At 37.8% G+C, this 23,646-nt stretch overlaps 1 protein-coding gene across 2 annotated transcripts in view; it reads right to left on the bottom strand.

Annotated features, from left to right (window-relative positions):
* The window catches only part of virma (vir like m6A methyltransferase associated), a 217,896-nt gene that overhangs the window by 79,245 nt on the left and 115,005 nt on the right, over nucleotides 1-23,646 (bottom strand). For both annotated transcript variants that reach the window (XM_051935489.1, XM_051935490.1), the window contains exons 8-9: nucleotides 13,213-14,356; nucleotides 10,065-10,556 (exon numbers count right to left, since the gene is read on the bottom strand). In XM_051935489.1, the coding sequence (XP_051791449.1) occupies nucleotides 10,065-10,556; nucleotides 13,213-14,356 (1,636 nt within the window). The remainder of the gene's footprint in view (nucleotides 1-10,064; nucleotides 10,557-13,212; nucleotides 14,357-23,646) is intronic.

The following is a 23,646-nucleotide window of genomic DNA, read 5'->3' as shown; positions in this document are numbered from 1 at the left end:
TATATATATATATATATATATATACACACACATATATATATACACATACACACAGTGTATCCGGTAAAAATTCACAGAGCATCACTCTTTTCACATTTTGTTACGTTACACCCTTATTCCAAAATGGATTACATTCATTTTTTCCCTCAGAATTCTACACACAACGCCCCATAATGACAACGTGAAAAAAGTTTACTTGAGATTTTTGCAAATTTATTAAAAATAAAAAAAATTCAGAAAGCACATGTACATAAGTATTCACAGACTTTGCCATGCAGCTCAGAATTGAGCTCAGGTGCATCCTGTTTCCCCTGATCATCCTTGAGATGTTTCTGCAGCCTAATTGCAGTCCACCTGTGGTAAATTCAGTTGACTGGACATGATTTGGAAAGGCACACACCTGTCTATATAAGGTCCCACAGTTGACAATTCATGTCTGAGCACAAACCAAGCATGAAGTCAAAGGAATTGTCTGTAGACCTCCGAGACAAGATTATCTCGAGGCACAAATCTGGGGAAGGTTACAGAAAAATTTCTGCTGCTTTGAAGGTCCAAATGAGCACAGTGGCCTCCATCATCCATAAGTGGAAGAAGTTCGAAACCACCAGGACTCTTCCTAGAGCTGGCCGGCCATCTAAACTGAGCGATCGGGGGACCTTCAAAGCAGCAGAAATTTTTCTGTAACCTTCCCCAGATTTGTGCCTCGACACAATCCTGTCTAGGAGGTCTACAGACAATTCCTTTGACTTCATGCTTGGTTTGTGCTCTGACATGAACTGTCAACTGTGGGACCTTATATAGACAGGTGTGTGCCTTTCCAAATCATGTCCAACCAACTGAATTTACCACAGGTGGACTCCAATTAAGCTGCAGAAACATCTCAAGGATGATCAGGGGAAACAGGATGCACCTGAGCTCAATTTTGAGGTTCATGGCAAAGGCTGTGAATACTTATATACATGTGCGTTCTCAATTTTTTTATTTTTAATAAATTTGCAAATATCTCAAGTAAACTTTTTTCACGTTGTCATTATGGGGTGTGTAGAATTCTGACGAAAAAAAATGAATTTAATCCATTTTGGAATAAGGCTGTAACCTAACAATATGTGGAAAAAATGATGCGCTGTGAATACTTTCTGGATGCACTGTATCCTCTCGTGCCTACTGGAAGGAGCACCTTGAAATGTGAGCAGTGTCTCTTAATTATTGCTGTCTCTCTAACAATAGATTATATTATGGGGTGTTGTGTGTAGAATTCTGAGGAAAAAAATTAATTTAATCCATTTTGGAATAAGGCTGTAACATAACAAAAATACTTTCCGGATGCACTGTATACACACACATATATACATACATATACAGTACTGTGCAAAAGTTTTAGGCAGGTGTAAAAAAATGCTGTAAACAAAGAATGTTTTCAAAAATGGAAGTGTTAATCATTTATTTTCATCAATCAACAAAATGCAGTGCATGAACAAAAGAGAAATCTAAATCAAATCAATATTTGGTGTGACCACCCTTTGCCTTCAAAACAGCATCAATTCTTCTAGGTACACTTGCACACAGTTTTTGAAGGAACTCGGCTGGTAGGTTGTTCCAAACATCTTGGAGAACTAACCACAGATCTTCTGTGGATGTAGGCTTCCTCACATCCTTCTGTCTCTTCATGTAATCCCAGACACACTCAATGATGTTGAGATCAGGGCTCTGTGGGGGCCATACCATCACTTCCAGGACTTCTTGTTCTTCTTTACACTGAAGATAGTTCTTAATGACTTTGGCTGTTTGTTTGGGGTTGTTGTCCTGCTGCAGAATAAATTTGGGGCTAATCATACGCCTCCCTGATGGTATTGCATGATGGTTAAGTATCTGCCTGTATTTCTCAGCATTGAGAACACCATTAATCCTGACCAAATCTCCAACTCCATTTGCAGAAATGCAGCCCCAAACATTCAAGGAACCTCCACCATGCTTCACTGTTGCCTGCAGACACTCATTATTGTACCACTCTCCAACCCTTCAATGAACAAATTGCCTTCTGCTACAGTCAAATATTTCAAATTTTGACTCATCAGTCCAGAGCACCTGCTGCCATTTTTCTGCACCCCAGTTCTTATGTTTTCGTGCATACTTGAGTCGCTTGGCCTTGTTTCCACGTTGGAGGTATGGCTTTTTGGCTGCAACTCTTCCACGAAGACCACTTCTGGCCAGATTTCTCCGGACAGTAGATGGGTGTACCTGGGTCCCACTGGTTTCTGCCAGTTCTGAGCTGATGGCACTGCTGGACATCTTCTGATTTCGAAGGGTAATAAGCTTGATGTGTCTTTCATCTGCTGCACTAAGTTTCCTTGGCCGACCACTGTGTCTACCGATCCTCAACGTTGCCCGTTTCTTTGTGCTTCTTCAAAACAGCTTGAACAGCACATCTTGAAACCCCAGTCTGCTTTGAAATCTTTGTCTGGGAGAGACCTTACTGATGCAGTATACCTACCTTGTGTCTTGTTGCTGTGCTCAATCTTGCCATGGCATGAAACTGTCTTCCACAACCTCACCTTGGTAGCAGAGTTTGGCTGTTCCTCACCCAATTTTAAGCCTCCTACACAGCTGTTTCTGTTTCAGTTAATGACTGTGTTTCAACCTACGTGTGACATTGATGATCATTAGCACCTGTTTGGTATAATTGGTTGATCATACACCTGACTAGAATCCTATAAAATCCCTGACTTTGTGCAAGTGTACCTATAAGAATTGATGCTGGTTTGAAGGCAAAAGGTAGTAGCACGAAATATTGATTTGATTTACATTTTTCTTTTGTTTGCTCACTTTGTATTTTGTAAACTGATAACAATAAACAATCATTTATATTTCTGAAAGCATTCTTTGTTTACAGCATCTTTTCACACCTGCCTAAAACTTTTGCACAGTACTGTATATACATATATATATTTGCAGCTGGAGATCCACAAAGGGAGAAAAATTAATCACGTATCATAAAGAAGTTCAGGAATAAAAAGTACTTTATGATACGTGATTAATTTTTATCCCTTTGTGGATCTCCAGCAGCAAATATGCAAACCGTATCACAGACCTTCTCTTCCATATATATATATATATATATATATATATATATATATATATATAAATATTATATTTACATATACTGTACATGTGTGTATGTATGTATATATGCATATTTCATATATATGTATACTTTCCCCTCCCCCAAAACGGGATTGTTTATCATTACACCCCTGGTTTATTGTATTAGGATTGTACTATGATATGTTATCTGCATCTCCATGGGTACTGTCTAACATCATACCCTGGATTTATTCTTTCCAGCCTGTTTCAAGATTATATTCTAGGTTAATAATACTTGGAATGCATTGCCAGTAGATATCTCTACTCTATTCCTTCTACATCGCTGCTTGGGGGTCTGGGACTTTGTAAAGTGGGGTCTAGCCTCATTTGGGGAGGCAAAATTTGTGGGGAGGAGAGAAAGACAGCAAGCTATTTCTGATCTATCCTTTTCATCCCCACAATTGTAGCTACATATACCCTATAACTTCTTTATTGTTTGTGAACCTTAGTCATTTAGGCACATACATTTAATTTTATTTTGTAGATTTTTGTAAGATGCACTGAATAAATATCTAAAATTTATTTATTTAACTAAATTATAATACTGTGAGTTCACTTGAGCTGCTTACTGTTGAACATGATATATACAGTCCTTGGTGGCGTTGGCGTGAAAGAGACTGCAGCTGAACTCTGTATTAAAGTGGTATTCAGTAACATTACAAAAGGCAATTTAAAGTTGATTCATTCAAAGCTAAAAACTGGTAAAAAATCTGGACTCTATATTAGTATGAACACCTAAAAATTAGTACTACCTGAATATATAGTGTATCTGAATAAATGTCTAGCAACAAAAAAACAAAATTACTTATTAATATGCACTCACTCAAAAGCACCATCTGTTCTTCTCTTATTATATTCTGAAAACACCATCTCCATTAGCTATAAGGCTGTTCAATCATGGCTTTGCTACACTGGTTAACACTAGAATTACCAGAGCCTATGAAAAAACTCGTAGATCCGTCCCACCTTAAAACGCTTCGCACTTCTCCCTCAGCGTCTTTTGTCCTTTAAATGTGTTGATAAGCAGCAAACAGCAAGCAGTCTGCTATCACATGCCCCCACCGGCACACAGTTCTCAGCTCAAGTCTGCTTACCTACTTGTCAGTTGCTTAGAGCTGTATAGAGTGAGAAGTCATGCAAAATGACATCTTTTATAAATACTATATCGTTATTTGGAACACTTGCATTTCATGTGTGTTCCATGTCTACAACGATCTATGCACAGTAAACACATCGTTAAAACAGAAACGTTTTTCATGTTTTAGTAATAATTGACAAAATGTAGGCATGAAGTGTATAATGTGTGAAGCCTGAATTCCAAATATCTTTATACTCTTTCACATAAGATAAAAGTATAACAGAACAAATGCGCTTTTTTCTAAGGCTATAACCGAAGAAAAAGAAACCAGGTTAGTGCTGCTTGCTGTCCTGCCTTCTTGGGTAGTATACTGATTAGAGCTGCTGACTCCAACTCATAAGGTTCTGGGTTCGAGTCTTAACGTCTTCCAAAATAAAAGTTTTGAGTAGTAAGCTGTTCTTATTGTTAATATTATACAATAAAAGCATACATTTGATTTGCGACTGTAACAGCCTCTGTAAATGTATAGTACTTGTCAAAGTTTGCGTCTTTTTTTAGTTTTACTTTATTTACTTATCTTCCTACAGCATAAAGTCACAAGTATACTGCAGAGCTTCCTCTGTTTGATAGTCAAGGGCATGCTCACAATTTACACATGTAATGCCACGAAAAATACCTGCCGACACTTAAGTACGCGAGCAATGGTACGAGAATGCAGTTAGACTTTTTTTGAGCACATGCACCACGCTATTGTTTAGATCTGGACGGTGTAGCATTGGCGAGCTCTGTAAGCTGTGCTGTTTCTTTGAAGGACAGGTGATTGGCAGGATAACGCCAGACTTTCACCTTTACGCCTGGTGCAGCTGCGTTGTTCTTATATGTGAGGGGATGGCTTCTGTTTTCTCCGAGCGGAGTTCACCTCTGTTATAGCGTGTCTTTATGTGAAAACAGCAGTGTCAGATCAGGGCGAGCGTGTACGCTAACTTTGACAACACTATAAATTTACAGCGGTTGTTACAGACGTAAATCAAATGTATGTTTTTATTGTATAATATTAACAATAATAGTAGCTCTCTACTCAAAACGGCAAACTTGAGAAGCTGCTAGCATCGAACCCAGAAGCTCTTGATTGGGAGTCAGCAGTTCTTAGCATTGCACCACGCAAGCTGTCGCATCAACCGCTTACCGCAACCTGCTTTCTTTTTTCTTCAGTTATATTCTTGAATAAAAACGCACTTGTTCTGTTATACTTGTACTTGTGAAAGTGTTTATTTGATATTTGGACTTCAGGCTTCACACCAGTCATTCTCAGTCACACACACCACTCACATTCACGTCCACAGTTTTACCAGTCTCATTCGCGCACAAGTTCTGACACGGTTTTATATACAATCATCAGATTCAAATGTTAACAGTTCCCACACACAACTGCTGACTCCCAGTCAAGAGCTTCTGGGTTCGATGCTAGCAGCTTCTCAAGTTTACCGTTTTGAGTAGAGAGCTGCTATTATTGTTAATATTATACAATAAAAACATACATTTGATTTATGTCTGTAACAACCGCTGTAAATTTATAGTGCTTGTCAAAGTTAGCGTTCACGCTCACCCTGATCTGACACTGCTGTTTTCAAATAAAGACGCACAATAACAGAGGTGAACTCAGATCGGAGAAAACAGAAGCTCTCCCCGCAAGAAATGTCGACTCACATAAAAGAACAACGCAGCTACACCAGGCGTAAAGGCAAAAGTCCGGCGTCATCCTACCAATCACCTGTCCTTCAAAGAAACAGCATGGCTTACAGAGCTCGCCAACGCTACACCGTCCAGATCTAAACACTAGCGTGGTGTATGTGCCCAAAAAAAGTCTAACTGCATTCTCGTACCATTGTTCGCGTACTGAAGTGTCAGCAGGTATTTTTCGTGGCATTACACATGTAATTTGTGAGCATGCTCTTGACGATCAAACAGAGGAAGCTCAACAGTTCACTTGTGACTTTATGCTGTAGGAAGATAAGTAAATAAATCAGCTCGCATGTTATTTATTTGGATCAAATAAAGACGCGCTATAGCTATATACCTATCCCCTTAGCTGTTTTTATATATATTATATAATAACAGTTATAAAGACACTTGTTCATGTTAATTGCAGTCTCAATTGTTAAAAATAATATTTTAAAAGGAGCATCCCACATGAAAATACAACGATCTGACTTATATGGTTAAAAAGAAAAAAAAATAACACTTTCTTTCCAGCGGGGAATCGAACTCGGGTCTCTAAGGCGCAACAGGCCTGCTGTGCACTGATTGGCTGAGTCAACTATCCACGACTTAGTATGTATCGTGATTTAGAGAGAATAAAAGTGAAAAAAAAACCGGAAACTTTTACAAGTCCTATAAATGTACACCGTGTGTTACAGACGCAAACCAAATGTATGTGTATACTGTATACTATTAACAATAAGAGCAGCTCATTACTGAAAACAGCAAATATAGGAGAGAGTCAGGATCGAACCGGGGACTCTTGATTACACTGGGGACGTTTGATTACAAGTCAGCAAATCTTACCACTACTCTACAGAAACTGTTGTTTTTTCTTTAACCTTTTGTGAAAGTGTTTACTTGATCTTTGGACTTCAGGCTTCATATATTATATAGTTTATGCCTACATTTTGTCATTTACTACTAAAATATGAAAAATGTTTCTGTTTTAAAAATGTGTTTACACAGATATGAAATGCGTGTGTTCCAAATAACAATCTATTATTTCCACTCAAACTCTAGCAGTTCAGTCACTCCCAGATAATCAAACAAGGCATGAGCTGGGAAAACTTAGTGAACGTTCTGCGACGGTGGGGGATGGAATAGCCGGCTGCTTGCTGGCTCGTCTTAATCGGCACATTTAGAAGACAAAAGAGAGGTGAGAACGGTTTTAAGGTGGGCCGGATCTACGAGTTTTTAGTAGACTCTGGTAATTCTAGTGTTAACAAGCCATGTTTTTTATTTTCTTTTATTTTTAAACTTCAAAAAGCGCTTCATGCTGATTATTGATTGGTATTGCAAATGTAATGACAAAATGCAAATAGACAACAGTGATGGCTTTTTCAAAAATGTGAAGCTATGCACTGATCAAAAAAAGTAGTTTAATTTTTATCCCAGATTTTACTGTCACATTGTGACACACCCCCTGGTATGCCAAAACAATCAATAGCACTGTACGATATTTTTCTCCGTTTCTATTGCACTCATTTTACCAAGGGGACACTCTTCTCCCTGCTATTCTAACTGCATGTGATTTAAGAAGGGGGAGCCCCCCACCTCTGGGTCATCAAGTAAATTAAAAAGTTAAAACTGGGCCACAAAGGTTGAGAAACACTGCTGTAAGATAAATTCTGTAATCCAGCAAGACAATGAAATTGTTATCCCAAAATCATTTGAGGAAAAAAATGCAGCATTTGGTAACTTCATGACATGGCACTTTTATCTATTCAGACTTTGCAAGTGCTCATGAAATCATCTGTAGCAGTGTACTAAGCTAATGGGAATTGCAGTCCCTACTTTGGCATTTGCACAAGTTTTGCTGATAAGACTGTACTTGGGGAGGTAGGGTGGTACTGTAACTTTTATTAAATATCTTTCTTACTGAATCAGCTGTGTGAAAGTGACTTCACTCACAGCCACAGCACCTGGAAAGCACTTTGTAAACACATCTTATTTCAGCATAGCCAAATGTTGCTCCTTTCAATTCGTTTCTGCTGATGGCCTCTATTTGCATAAACCAGAATGCCCCATTTCATAGTGAAACTGCTGACAGTACTCTGGCATGCTAGAATGTCACATACACTACAGAATAATTATTGTTAATATCAATAAAAAAAAAAAATGTCAGCTAATTTTGTTTATTTTTTCATCACCAATTTTCAAGTAAATCCATCAAGGTATTTTTGAACTTTAGGAGTATTTCTGGGGGAACTGGTGGGAGGAGGGTGAGGGTTATGGGTTACCTCTAAATATTGCTATGAATGTCCTTTCTTAATGAATACCTACTACCTGAGATATACCATTCTGCCAAGTTTCAGTTTTTCAGTTAAACCAGAAATAGTGTAATTTCATGTAGTAAATAAGGAACGTTTCATTTTATATATGTACACTACCGCACAAAATTTTTAGAACACCTCAGTTTTTCCACAAATGTAATCAGTTGAACTGCAATGAATGACCTAAAAAGGTAGGCACCAAACAGACAGAGGTTTTACTTAAAGTTTAGGTTAGCAAAAACTGAAAAAAGGAAATTCCAGAATACTACCAATGGACCTTCTTCAAAGAACAACTAATAGGTTAAAATCTACAGATGTTCTGCAGCAATTAAATTCAGTCTTGCAAGCTGAAGCAAACAATTTAGAGTTGGAACAGACTGTGTTCCTACACCCTCTGAAGTACTACTTGGACAATATTCCAGTGATAACGGCAAGAAAATGGCAATTAACAAATGAAATGCGACAGAGAATTATTACCCTTAGGGTACAAGCCTTTCATTTAGAGAAACTGAAAAAAAAAGTTTCAATGACTTCTGTGTCCTACACAATCCAAAGGAATTTGGAAACGGGAAGCAGACCCAAAGGCACAACCCGTTCAGAAAATAAGTTTCTGAGGGTCAGCAGCTTGCACAATATGCACCAAAAACACAACACAACAGCTTCAAAAACAGCTTAACAGTGGTCAAAAAAGCAAGTTTCAGTTTCAGCAAGTTTTCAACTGTGAAGAAGAGACTTTGTGCCACAGGTTTGACAGGGCGAGTGGCAGTAAGAAAGCTATTAATTAAAGTACAAAATAAGAAAGCAAGGCTTGCCTGGGCCATGAAATATCGGAAGCGGACTACTGAAGAAAGTCTTATGGACTAATGAGTCAAAGTTTGAAATCTTCGGTTTATCTCACAGGGTGTTTCTATGCAGGTGAAAGGATGGTTCCTCAGTGTGTAACACCAACTGTCAAACATGGAGGAGGAAATGTGATGGTATGGATTTCTTTTACAGGGGGCAGAGATGGTGACTTGCACAGTGTGACTGGAATTCTGAATCAAAAGGGTTACCACAGGACTTTGTAGCACCACACAATACCTTCTGGTCTGTGTCTAGTAGGTCAGGGGTTCATCCTACAGCAAGACAATAAGCAAAAAGATACCTCCAGGCTTTGTCAGAACTACGTTAAAAGAAAAGAACAAGAAGGTACACTTCACAACATAGAATGGCCAGCAGAGTCTCCAGATTTAAACCCCATTGAGTTATTTTGGGATGAACTTGGACAGAGGGGTGAATGGAAAGCAACCTACAAGAGCAACACATTTGTGGAAACTTTTGCAACAGTATTGGGAAGATCTTACTGACTAATATGTGAGTCTCCTTATAGAAAAAAATGCCACATGTGTATATAGCTATTAAATCAGCAAAAGGTGGGTACTTTGATTAATCAAGAAAGTGATTATTTTTTTATTTGCCATTGTTTATTTGTTCAATGCCTTGATTTCATGAAACATTAAGACATTAAACTGTGTGTGTTTACATAAAAACTTAAAAATACCGAGGTGTTCTAAAACTTTTGACTGGTAGTGTAATATAGCCAGACTTTACTATTTCTCACACTTTTTGACTAATCTAGAATCAGCCACTGAACTGGACTGACCCTAAACTGCAGTTATTAATCATAAGTGGTGAAAGCAACCCGTTCACTGCTATACCAAATACATGCCAGTTACACTTTCACTGCCTATATCACAGTTTAGCTGTTTGACTAATTAACATTACCTTAGCTGAAAAATAAGAAAAAAGACGGAATTAGAAAATAATCCTACCCCAGACCTTCCTTGGAAAACTGATCCAGTAGGGTAACCAAACAGGAGAAATTCTGCTCCAAGCTAAACACATGAGAAACAGCAGACCTCCCCATTGCGTTGAAAGAAATCAGATAAAGATTGTGCAAAGTTCCTAGCAGGTCTGGACTGTCTCCTTCTTCTGTGCAGTTGACATTGCTGAAATGGTCAAAAAGTTCAGCTACACACTGAAGAGTGTGCAAAGCCTGTAACAACCACATAGCAAAAGTATCATCACCAGCACCATATGACTGAATTCCTTCTTCAATATCTTGTTCCAAAATCTGGGCTAGTATTTTCATCAACAGGTTGGTAGTATCATGCTCTGATAAAAGGAACAACAACCCTTTCTGTGTCTGAGAAAGAAACTTTAATAGATCTTTCACTGCCTGTACAATTCCAGGATGAACACTTGCTGCTGGAATCGAGAGTACAAGCGTAAGGCTTTCCAAGAAGTGGCAGCTGTGCATATACCTAGAAGGAAGAATAGCAGGCAAAATATTAATTTAGAAATCTTTGAATAGCTACAATACCAGTTATGCAGAATGCATTTCAAATCCAATATAATAAATCTGTAAAAAAAAATCCAACCTTAAATAACTTTACATATCATATGCAACAGCTGGATCATTTATAAAAGTATCTCTGCTACACAGAATCACACAAGACTATTTGTCTTGACTATCCACCCTGGGTTCCTCAAGGCTCTGGATGTTGTGGGGCTGTCCTGGTTGACATGTCTCTGCAGCATCGCATGGACATCGGGGGCAGTGCCTCTGGATTGCCAAACCGGGGTGGTGGTCCCCATTTTTAAGAAGGGTGACCGGAGGATATGCTCCAACTATAGGGGAAATCACACTCTTCAGCCTCCCCAGTAAGGTTTATTCAGGGGTGCTGGAGAAGAGAGTTCGGTCGATAAGTCGAATCTCAGATTCAAGAGGAACAATGCGGATTCCGTCCCGGCTGTGGAACATTGGACCAGCTCTACACCCTGGCCAGGATCCTGGAGGGAGTATGGGAGTTTGCCCAACCAGTCCACATGTGTTTTGTAGATTTGTAGAAGCATTCGACCGTGTCCCTAGAAGCATCCTGTGGGGTGTGCTCCAAGGGTACGGAGTACAAGGCTTGTTGTTACGAGCCATTCAGTCCCTGTACAGAAGGTGCAGGAGCTTGATCAGCATTGCCGGTAATAAGTAAAACTGGTTTCCTGTTGAGGTTGGACTTTGCCAGGGCTGCCCTTTGTCACCGATTCTGTTCATAAATTTTATAGACAGAATTTCTAGACGCAGCCAAGGAGCGGAGGGTGTCTGGTTCAGTGACCTCAGAATCTCGTCTCTGCTATTTGCGGATGATGTGGTTCTGTTGGCTTCATTGGACAGCGACCTTCAGCTCTCACTGGAGCAGTTCACAGCCGAGTGTGAAGCGGCGGGGATGAGAGTCAGCACCTCCAAATCTGAGGCCATGCTTCTCTGCCAGAAAAGGGTGGAATGCTCTCTCCGGGTTGGGAACACATTACTGCCTCAAGTGGAGGAGTTCAAGTATCTCAGGGTCTTGTTCACGAGTGAAGGAAGAATGGAGCGGGTGGTTGACAGACGGATTAGTGAGGCATCCGCAGTAATGCGGGCTCTGTAATGGTCTGTCGTGGTGAAGAGAGAGCTAAGCCAAAAGGCAAGGCTGTCGATTTACCAGTCGATCTACATTCCTACTCTCACCTATGTCCACGAGCTTTGGGTAGTGACCGAAAGAGCAAGATCGCGGATACAAGCGGCCAAAATTAGTTTTCTCCGCAGGGTGGCTGGACTTTCACTTAGAGATAGGGCGAGGAGTTCAGTTATCTGGGGGAGCCAGTTGAAGTGGTTCGGGCATCTGGTCAGGATGCCTCCCTAGGGGGGTGTTCCGGGTATGTCCCACTCGGAGAAGGCAATGGGGCAGACCCAGGACACGCTGGAGGGATTATATCTCCCGGCTGGCCTGGGAACACCTCGGGGTCCCCCACAACCAGACTTCGGATAAGCGGTGGACAATTATGGATGGATGGATATGTGTAATACAGTGTAGTTTGGACCTTACAAACAGAAGAGAAGCTTGTCAGTTGAGATTATATTTTATATATTTATTTACCGTGGCAAAATGAAAAAAAGAAAAGAAAAAGGAGGAAGATTGAAGCTGAACTTGCTGTTCCTGTTAATCCTTTGTAGAGTAAAACTCTGTCAGGCAGCACGGTATAGGCTCTCAGAAAAGTGGGTGAGCAAGACTATGCTGGAAAGCTGTCAGGCAGTGAATAAATTTGACATGTCCAGTGATTTTCAGTCACGTAAACTGACATGGTCTGGTGACGCGATAAGCAACTGCAGTTGGCCAATCTGACTTATCCTATGACTAGAAGTCAATTTTTGTGGGTTTGGAATAAAAATAGAGATTAGACCTTTTGAAAAGCTATAAAGTTTGAATAGCTCTGAAAGGCACTACATATATAATTTATTTTTTTTACATTATAACCATATTTACATTTTGCACAAATCCATCTGTCTCAGTTCTCTTGACTTTAAGAAATCTGCTAACTAAGCCTCATTTAGTGTATTTCATAAAATAATTTATCAGTTAGATTCTCATGTAAATAATTTATATGAATTTAAAACAAAACTTTGCTAAAACATCTAGTTTGACCTCAATTACTTTTGAAAAAGTTCCTGTACCATTAGCCATTTTTGGTTTGCTTAAGTCAATTTGTTTTCCACTTATTTTATATTTTGATGACTAGTCTTTCATCTTATTTAAAGCTTTAAAACAGCAAGGTAAGCATGCCATCTGTTCTGCTCTACTCGTCATCAGATGTGTTACTACCTATTAAAAACTCTAATATATTGAACAAGAATGATCATCATCCGTCCAAGTCAAACAAACTGTACTGGACTGTTGTTCTTACACTTTCTAATTGTTTCCATTAACTTTAGACACTATTGGGTCAAATAAAGACACATTGCTTATTAATGCATTTTTAAACAGATTTCCTTCATTAACTGTTCAATTTCAGATCATTTATATTTGCCTGTGATATGAATAATGAAGACTTCATAACTGTCAAGGCAGTACAATTTATAAATCACTTTAACTTAATACAATAAATTACCTGAACAGTACTGGGTATGGATCATCTCTCTCTGGGGGTCCAGTGATGCGAGCTGTGGTCGGGAATGACTTTACAAGTGGTTGAACCATGGTTTGTGGTGCAGTCTCCATCAAATGCAGGATTTCATCAAGAATTTCAAGCAGTTTCTCCAGATCATATTCACTTATATTAGAAGATGCCAATAAATGATCCATATCAAGTTGTGCCTCCAATTCACCCTCATCATCCTTGCCTACCTTCTCATGGTTACTGTCAGAATCAGGCTCACGTTCAGTATTATTTCCAGGAATTTTCTCTGCCCATTGGCTAGCTATCTTCCTAAGGTCTGATAAAATTTCAAAGAAGTGAGCTTTCTGAAGTATTGCTGTGCCAGCAGTGACAACACGTACTGTTTGATCTAACAGGATTAACTCCATCAGGTTCTGATAACCATTCTTTTCTTTTCCAATAATAGCAACATTCAAGAATGCCTGCATTCCTTCAGAAAAGCTAATGACACTATCTAGGGACTTGAGGGTATTTAATTTCAGGGATGAGGACACATGCTCTGCAAAGAGCAGTTCAAAGAGTTTGCTAGTAATACCACTCTCCAATAAGGCTAAGACAGTATGTGAGTCACACTCAGCTAGAGAAGATGCCAGCTTGGTTCCAGCTTTCAGCTGTCTAACATTAAGTGCAATAGGCTGTGAAAGGGCAACCTGGAGAGATAACGCCTGTATAGTCCACTCAACTAGCTGAGAACGATAATTATTTGTAGCATCTTTAGCTTGAAGATAACTCAGACCCTTAACAAGCAGGCATGGCAGTTCTTCCAGTGCAACAACCCACTGGACACCCCAATCATCTTTATGAGTATCCAACAGCTCAGTCAATTTAGCAGAAGGCTCTGCTGTACTAGGGCTATCTTCATGAAAATTTATATTCTTTAATTTACTTATTTCAATTTCAAACTTAGTCCTGTATGGAGGATTAAAGTACAACAAAGGTCGAATTTCTCTTTCATATGGGTCATACTGCATGCTAGGAACAGATGCAAAGTCCTCGGCTCTGTAATCCATATCAAAGGTAGGAAACTTGTAACTCTCATGTTCCAGATCAGTAATGACGTCTTCATCACTAGAAATTTGCTCATAACCATCATCACCTATAAAATAAAATTTATATAAATAACTATACATTTTATTAAAATGAATAGCATATTGCATTATTGTATACAGTGATCCCTCGCTATATCGCGCTTCGCCTTTCGCGGCTTCACTCTATCGCGGATTTTATATGTAAGCATATTTAAATATATATCGCAGATTTTTTGCTGGTTCGCGGATTTCTGAGGACAATGGGTCTTTTAATTTCTGGTACATGCTTCCTCAGTTGGTTTGCCCAGTTGATTTCATACAAGGGACGCTATTGGCAGATGGCTGAGAAGCTACCCAACTTACTTTTCTCTGTGTCTCTTGCGCTGACTTTCTCTGATCCTGACGTAGGGGGTGTGAGCAGGGGGGCTGTTCGCACACCTAGACAATACGGACGCTCGTCTAAAAATGCTGAAAGATTATCTTCACGTTGCTACATTTTGTGTGCAGCTGCTTAGTGAAGCGACATGCTGCACGGTGCTTCACATACTTAAAAGCTCAAAGGGCACGTATTGATTTTTCACTCTTTGTTTTTCTCTGTCTCTCTCTCTCTCTCTCTCCCTGCTCCTGACGGAGGGGGTGTGAGCTGCCGCCTTCAACAGCTTTGTGCCGCGGTGCTCCGCATACTTAAAAGCCAAACAGCCGTATTGATTTGTTTGCTTTGCTCTCTGTTTCTGACAGCCTGTGCTCCTGACACGCACTCCTTTGAAGAGGAAGATATGTTTGCATTCTTTTAATTGTGAAACAGAACTGTCATCTCTGTCTTGTCATGGAGCACAGTTTAAACTTTTGAAAAAGAGACAAATGTTTGTTTGCAGTGTTTGAATAACGTTCCTGTCTCTCTACAACCTCCTGTGTTTCTGCGCAAATCTGTGACCCAAGCATGACAATATAAAAATAACCATATAAACATATGGTTTCTACTTCGCGGATTTTCTTATTTCGCGGGTGGCTCTGGAACGCAACCCCCGCGATGGAGGACGGATTACTGTACACTTTAGTTGTGTATGCAATTTTTCATTATCTGCAATGGCAACTTTCATTGCCAGCTAAACCATAAACCACTTTAAAAAGAAAACAGGATATGCCTTTTTTGATGCCTAAAACTTTGACTAAATCATTAATTTTGTAATGTAATTTTAAACTTTATTTGCAAATGACTTGTTAAATATATATGACTACACATGTGTTTCCACATCCCAAGGGCTAGACAAAGACATGGAACTAATCAAATAAAAGCCAAATATTAAAGATTTAATAGGACTCTAAAACACAGCTTTGCAAGATGATGGCATTCTGCTCAAATATTAAATCTAAAGCCAAAGTAGCCTGAGCTCAGTCTCAGGCAACAACCGATATACAAAATGATACAGACTGGGTATACACATTATCCAGGCACTTAATTTTTGTTTTTATATTTTAATACAAAAATTCATTTTTTTCAACCCTTATAAAATAGTTGAACCACATATTTCTTATTATTTATACCTTTATTATAATATACTAAAATTACTGACCATTTGAGGATTTGGAACTTGCATTAATGTTTAGAAAAAAAAAATTACATACTACCTTACTATTTCTCCTTATTGTTAAGCGTAATTCAATTGTTTCCATCAACAGGAGTCACCAGGGATTTGGGGTTTTCAAAGAAAATGAAAGAAGCAGACTGATTTTAGGAAAATAATCTGCGGTGTTTTAACTGTGGAATACATTTTAATGTAAATAAAGCATATTCTTATTTGTCTGTTTGACAGTTTGGTGATTGGTACATTTTTAGCTTTTTATTAAGCACATTTCAGACAGTAATAAAGTGTGTATACTGAAAACTGACTGGTACATTTACAATATTTAGAAATTAAAAATTTGCTAAAAAAGATTTTTTAGTATATTTGAATCTTTAAATTGGCTAAAGATTCCAAAAATCCAAGGAAAAACTAAAACCTGACAAAACAAGAATTTAACCCCCACCCGAGAGAGAAAGAGGACAGCCAAAAACTGTCTTCCCCACCACCCATATGAATGCTTTTTCTCAATTTTTTAATTATGTCTTGCCATGTTTAAAAAGGTTTTGGACAGAAGACAAGGCCTGGTGATGCTACAGCTAGATGGCAATGCTCACAAGCTGGATCTTGACCTGAGTACATTTTGGACAATTTTAAACAAGATAAGTGCGATCGATGAAAGATTTTTAATTAAATTGTTGAGTGTATTCAGTGTATGGCTGACTTGTAAAAATATCAGTTTTGGTAAATTCAAGTCTTTTGAGTATCTCGCCATTATTATTCAGGGAGATTCTCACGTTCTAGTATTATCCGTGTATAGACCTCCAAAATTCAACGCGTCTTTTTTTGAGGAATTCTCTGACTTGATGTCAATCTTAATTACGAACTATGACGTACTCTTAATAGTCGGCGACTTTAATTTTCATGTAGATAATCAATGTGACCAAAAAGTAAAAGAATTTATGAACCTCCTGGACTCTTTGATTTGAGACAGCTCGTTAATCAGCCTACACATAAAGCAGGTCATACGTTAGACTTAGTAATTACTAAAGGACTAAAAGTTGATATAAAGCAGGTCATTGATACGGGTCTTTCAGACCATTTTCTTCTACTTTTTAATATAGAAATAATGATAGAAAACACTCATGAGAAGCATATTGTTAAAAAACGCTTCTTTGACTCATCAGCAACTTTAAAACTTACAAACATTCTAACCAATCAGTCCGTTTATAGTGCCAACTATAATAGCGAGGAGAATGTAAATAGTAAGGTGGAAAGGTTTAATACTAAAGTGAGGGCTGCTGTTGACATAGTTGCACCTGAAAAGACAGTTAAAAAATCTTCTAGCATTGTTATACCTTGGAAGACCCAAAGAGTGTCTGATTTAAAGAGAACATGCCGTAGAGCTGAGCGTAAATGGAGGAAGACTAAACTAACTATTGACTATGAGATATTAAAAGTTAAAATAACAGAATACAATAACACAGTCCGTCTTGAGAGGCGCTGCTATTTCTCTAAGATTATAAATAACAATGCTAGTAATCCCAGAGTCTTATTTTCGACAATTGATCATCTGTTAAACCCAGGTAACTCAAAGGAATGCCTCCTAAGTACTTCCAGTAAAACCTGTGAGGCTATCGCTGTATTTTTCAATCAAAAAATTAATGATATTAGAAATAACATAGTATATCTCCCCAACACTAAGGATCCCCCGAAACCCCAGTACTCCATAATAAATAAATTAGAGTCTTTCACTAGGATAGATTTACCTGATTTACATATAATAATTTCTCAAATGAAACCATCCACCTGTGCCCTTGACCCAATACCAACAAATTTTTTCAAAGAAGTATCGGGTGTGCTTATTGATAATGTTCTTGACATAGTAAATTCGTCATTAGATACGGGGGTCTTCCCAGACTGTCTTAAGACTGCGGTAGTTAAACCCCTACTTAAGAAAAATAATCTCGACCCCTCTGCTCTTGAAAATTATAGACCCATCTCTAACCTGCCTTTCTTAAGTAAAATTCTAGAGAAGGCAGTCATTATGCAATTAAATGAGCACCTCAATAAACATGCTATTCTTGATAAATTTCAGTCAGGTTTTAGAACAAATCACAGCACAGAAACTGCACTCGTTAAAGTAGTAAATGACTTGCGGGTAAATGCAGACAGAGGCCATTTATCTGTTCTCATCCTCTTAGATTTGAGTGCCGCATTTGACACTATTGATCATAATATTCTTAAGAATCGCCTTAGTCAATGGGTGGGCCTCTCTGGCAGTGTCTTAAACTGGTTTGAATCCTACCTGGCAGGGAGAAAATTCTTTGTTAGTTGTGGTAATTATAACTCAAAGACACATGATATTCTATATGGTGTTCCACAAGGCTCTATCCTGGGTCCGCTGCTCTTCTCCATCTACATGCTTCCATTAGGTCAGATTATCTCGGGACATAACGTGAGCTACCACAGCTATGCTGATGACACACAGCTGTATTTATCAATAGCACCTGATGACCCCAAATCTCTTGATTCGCTAACACAATGTCTAACCTGTATCTCAGAATGGATGAATAGTAACTTTCTCAAATTAAATAAAGAAAAAACCGAAATCTTAGTGATTGGCAATAATGGATACAATGAGGCTATTAGAAATAAACTGGATGCATTAGGATTAAAAGTCAAATCGGAGGTAAAAAGCTTAGGGGTAACCGTTGATTGTAATCTGAATTTTAAATCGCATATTAATAAAATCACTAGGACAGCATTTTTTCACCTAAGGAACATAGCAAAAGTTAGACCTCTTATATCATCGAAAGATGCAGAGAAATTAGTTCATGCGTTTGTCTTTAGTCGGCTAGATTACTGTAATGCACTCCTCTCAGGACTCCCCAAAAAAGACATCAATCGTTTGCAGTTAGTGCAGAATGCAGCTGCTAGAATCCTTACCAGGAAAAGAAAATCCGAACACATTTCTCCAGTTTTGATGTCACTACAATGGTTATCTGTGTCATTCAGAATTGACTTTAAAATTCTGCTTATGGTTTATAAAGCTTTAAATAATCTCGCCCCGTCTTATATATCGGAATGTCTGACACCTTATATTCCAAATCGCAACCTCAGATCCTCAACTGAGTGTCTCCTTAGAATTCCAAGAGCAAAACTTAAAAGAAGTGGTGAGGCGGCCTTCTGCTGTTATGCACCTAAAATCTGGAATAGCCTGCCAGTAGGAATTCGCCAGGCTAATACAGTGGAGCACTTTAAAAAACTACTGAAAACACATTACTTTAACATGGCCTTCTCATAACTTCACTGTAATTTAATCCTGACACTCTGTATATCCAATTCATTATAATAACTATTCATTCAAAATTTGTACTAACCCCTACTCTCTCTTCTGTTTCCTTTTCCGGTGTCCTATTGGTGGTGGCTTGTGCCACCACCATCTACCCAAAGCACCATGATGTTCCAACAATGATGGATGGATTAAAAGCCAGAAGTCTGTATAACCATCAGCATCAAGTGACTCCGTGAGAACCCTAACTACAAAGAGGACTATTTCATTTATGTTAGGTAGAATGCCCAAAGGGGACTGGGCGGTCTCGTGGCCTGGAACCCCTACAGATTTTGTTTTTTTCTCCAGCTTTCTGGAGTTTTTTTTTGTTTTTTCTGTCCACCCTGGCCATCGGACCTTACTCCTTATTATGTTAACTAAGGTTGTCTTATTTTAATTTCTTTTTTGTCTTTTATTCTTCTTTTCTTCATTATGTAAAGCACTTTGAGCTACTTTTTGTATGAAAATGTGCTATATAAATAAATGTTGTTGTTGTTGTTGTTGACTTAAACACCTTTTTGAAATACTAATTGAAAGGTCTTTTTCCCACCAAAACCTAGAATCAGTGAAGGGAAAATTATTTGAGATGTTAAATATATTGTTGGGATGCTGTCTGAGTCTTTAAGACTGATCAGAAGATCTGGAAAATTGAATACGTTTATTTAAAAAAAAAATTTTTATTTGAAAATATTGCAAAAACTGTCCTGCTGGAAAGTTAAAATAGAATTGTAATTGTTCATAACTTGAAAAAACGTTTATATGTGTGTATGTATGTATATATATATATATATATATATATATATATTTTTTTTTTTTTTGCTTGAAGTGGTTCCATTTTCTGAGTGATTGGTTGACGACTGAATTATCGGTGTATTGATGAAAGTTAGCAATTACTGAGGCATAAAGCAGGATATATAAAAAAAAAGTACAGTAAGATTTAAATTCCAGTGCTGACAAGGCTGGTATCCTTTCATTGATTTGTGATGATTTCCATGTCTTTAAAGTGTGTATATGTGCTGCTACATAATAAAACAAAGTTAGGTAGTGCCATGGCAGAGTCACCTTTTGAATGCGTGGACGTCTCGAATATTCCAGATAAATGAGGTTATAATAAGCCTAGATTCTAAAAAAAAACAATTTATTGGTGTACTTATGGATGCTCTTAAATAGACAGGAAGGAAGGATGTTCATGTTTACAGTGCTGATTGTCCCTGCTAAGGTGAGATGGAGGGTGGTCCCATCTGTTTAGATCTTGTTTAGTTTTCTTTTAGCAGGACGTTAAAAAAATCGCGCTGAACAATTTCTTTACATTGTCCAGTCCAGTACGGTGTTCACTGGAAAAGTACACTTTAATTAAAATTAATTTTGAAATTCTGATAATGCATTAAGGTTTAATGGTGAAGATATTTATAGATATGACATATAAAGTGCCATATCATCTGTGTATAGTGTTATTTTCTGCTTGAGTCCATATATGATAATCCCCTTTATCTCTGATACATTTCAAAAATGGATGTCCAATACCTTAATGGAGCCAAAGGAGCTCAATGGACTAGGTGCTGTATGTTATTTTAGAATTTATCTTATAGATAAATAGTAACTTCTTCTGTCTTCTGACATGCCAAGAGATAAGCCATGCCCAAAAAACAGACACCCCAGCAGCATTGTAGTAAGGATTACATTGAGATATCTTATAGCAGTACAGTCCAGATACAATAAATCTAGGAAAAGATGTTAAACAAGGCAACCAAGTTATGTTTCTCCAAATGGAATATTCAAAAAGAGATAACTCTTAATGATGTGCATTACATACTTTACATAGTGAATCTATACACTTTATGTTCTAAATGTTCCCCTTCTATAGTGTTACCGAAAGCAATCAGAATTAAAGTTGTTTTGTTCAGTTATATATAAAATATTATGCACAAGTACATATACATACATGTATGTGCATATAAACATACAAACCATCAAATACCCTAGTGTTAAATCTACTGTCACTTTCAGTTACTTGATGGTTACACACATACATGTATATTTAAAAAAAAAAACTGCCCTTGAGTGCTCTAGGGGAGGTAATACCCTGAATAAGCTCTCTCCCCAGGTTCTTCTGTTATCCCAGTGTCCCGGCTGGGTAAGGACCCCGGCCGTCTACATGGGAAAAATAATTCCTGTGAAACCCACAGACAAGATGAAGTGGTGGTGATTTAAATTAGTTGGAGCTTTGCATATAAGGCAGATGATACAGTATATGCCCAAATGGTTCTAATATGAGAGCAGATGAAGGCATAAACGATTCCATTAAACAATGACGCTTTATCGTTTTACAATTAATGTATTTGAGACATACTTGAATGCAGTGGCGTAGCTAGACTTTTTGTCACTTGGGGCAGTCTGAGTTTGCCCCTCCCTTACAAAATAAAACATAATACATATCATACAAAAAGTAAAAAAACAACAAAAATGTTTTTTAATTATTAATTACAATTGATGTATTTCAATAAAACCACTTCATTCTTTTTTAATACTTCTTCCCTAGCCTTTTTCTTTTTTCTAAAAGCAGCACCACTCTCTTTTGTTCACTTCATCCTGAGATTGAGAGAACAATAAAATAATAATAAGATTGAGGGTTCATCCCTTTCAGTCAGAGTAAGTTGACGGAGAGAGTCTCCAGTCAGAGTAAGTCGGCGAACTGCTCAAGATTTGCATTTGTAAAATATAACTTTGCAATATATGCATTTGTAACAGTTTTTAAATATTAAAAATGTCAGAATTTTAACATAGATAACACGCATTAGCTTGCCAAAGCCCTATCAAATAAAACTGTCTAAAAAGTCTAGTACTAAAGTTTACTAAAAGTGTCATCTGGGGCAGACTACCCCCAAAGGCCCCACCTCCAGCTACACTAGGGCTTGAACATATTAAATAATTACATGAAATACTCAAAGACCTCCAAAGTAATGTGAAAGCAAACTCAATTTTGAGAAGCATAAGCATATTCACACGTGTGAAATGTAAATTTGTCGTAAATTATTACAAGTTATTTTTGACAGTGATCTTACTCCATAAGCAAAACTTACTTTTAGTTTAGCTGTAAACAAGAGGCTATATCTGACTTCAGCTCTGCATAAGTGCTGTTTGATGCTATAGAATGTAGCTCATTTTGCATGGGTTGAAGGAGAGAAATACAAACATGGCTACTTTTAAACATAATCTCCTCCTTCTGTCTGAGTATCCACAAGTTTTCTTCACATTGTAGTCTGTCAAATCTGACAATCATGCTTCTAGGCTTTTGGGCATTTGATCCACATACATGGTTTTCAAGGAGACCTTATATCCTCATGTTCCTTCTATATCTAACTTCCAACACAGCTAATCACCAAGCACTTTGCATTTTAAAGCAGTTGCTTTTTTGTCAGCAGCAGATGTCAATTGTTCAACTTCTTCGACATGAGTTGTAAACAATTTCTTAACTTCTTCTGGGTGATTAATGAGTGCTCTTATTTTATTCTCAATTTTGCTCAAGTTTTCCTTATATCTACTCAAGTTCTAGTAAATGCTTCCAAACTCATTTTACATCACTTCATCCTACGAGACGATGATCCCAACATACTGCTAAGGCAACTCAGGAGTTTGTCAAATCTAAAAAAAAATTGACCATGCCTTCCTTATGCTGAAGAGAAAACTTAAACTTAAGGTGACAAGCTCCTGAAACATGCAGTAGTTGAAGATGGCTGCATTAGAGGCTTGGCAGAGTCTCATCAGAGAAGATACTCAGTACCTGCTGATGTCTATGAATCACAGACTTCAAGCAGTCATTGCATGCAAGTTATATGTAACAAAGTACTTAATTCTAACTGCTTTAATATACCTACCATTGCAATGTTTCAAACACTATTGTGCCCGGAAATTGGGGGGGGGTGGTTGGGACGACTATATATACAGTAAATATTTGTACATGGTATGACTGAAATGTATACGGTGTTTATTTTAATCATGTCTACATTGTTTGATTTGTAATTTTAAACTGCACAGAAGAGCGGTAAATCAAGAAAAAAAGTGTGCCTTTGTCCCATACATTATGGAACGCACTATATGCTTTAAGGAATATCCCATCCAAAAGTGGCATTTAAATTTGTTACTTACCCCATGTAGATTCTACTGATGACCAAGAAAAAAGTTTCAATGTCTTGTTTTCACAAAGAACTGAGATGATAAAATTTCTGATATCATGACCATCTATGGAAACCAATGCTAAACCACAATAAACGATATAAGAACATCAATGAAAAAATCTCACATTACTCCACAAACCAAGTCATCAAGTCAAATGCTCACAATGGGGAAAACATGCATTTTTTGATAAAATATTCTTGAATAAATACGTCAAGAAAATCAGAGCAGTGCACAAAGAGCTTGTGAATTGAAGACCTGCCTTTTAGCCTCGTTCACAGGTTAAGTT

This window comes from Erpetoichthys calabaricus, chromosome 13, assembly GCF_900747795.2.
Source record: "Erpetoichthys calabaricus chromosome 13, fErpCal1.3, whole genome shotgun sequence".
Taxonomy (NCBI): domain Eukaryota; kingdom Metazoa; phylum Chordata; class Cladistia; order Polypteriformes; family Polypteridae; genus Erpetoichthys; species Erpetoichthys calabaricus.
Note: the sequence above shows the minus strand (reverse complement) of the source record. Positions and strands in the feature narration are given on the sequence as shown.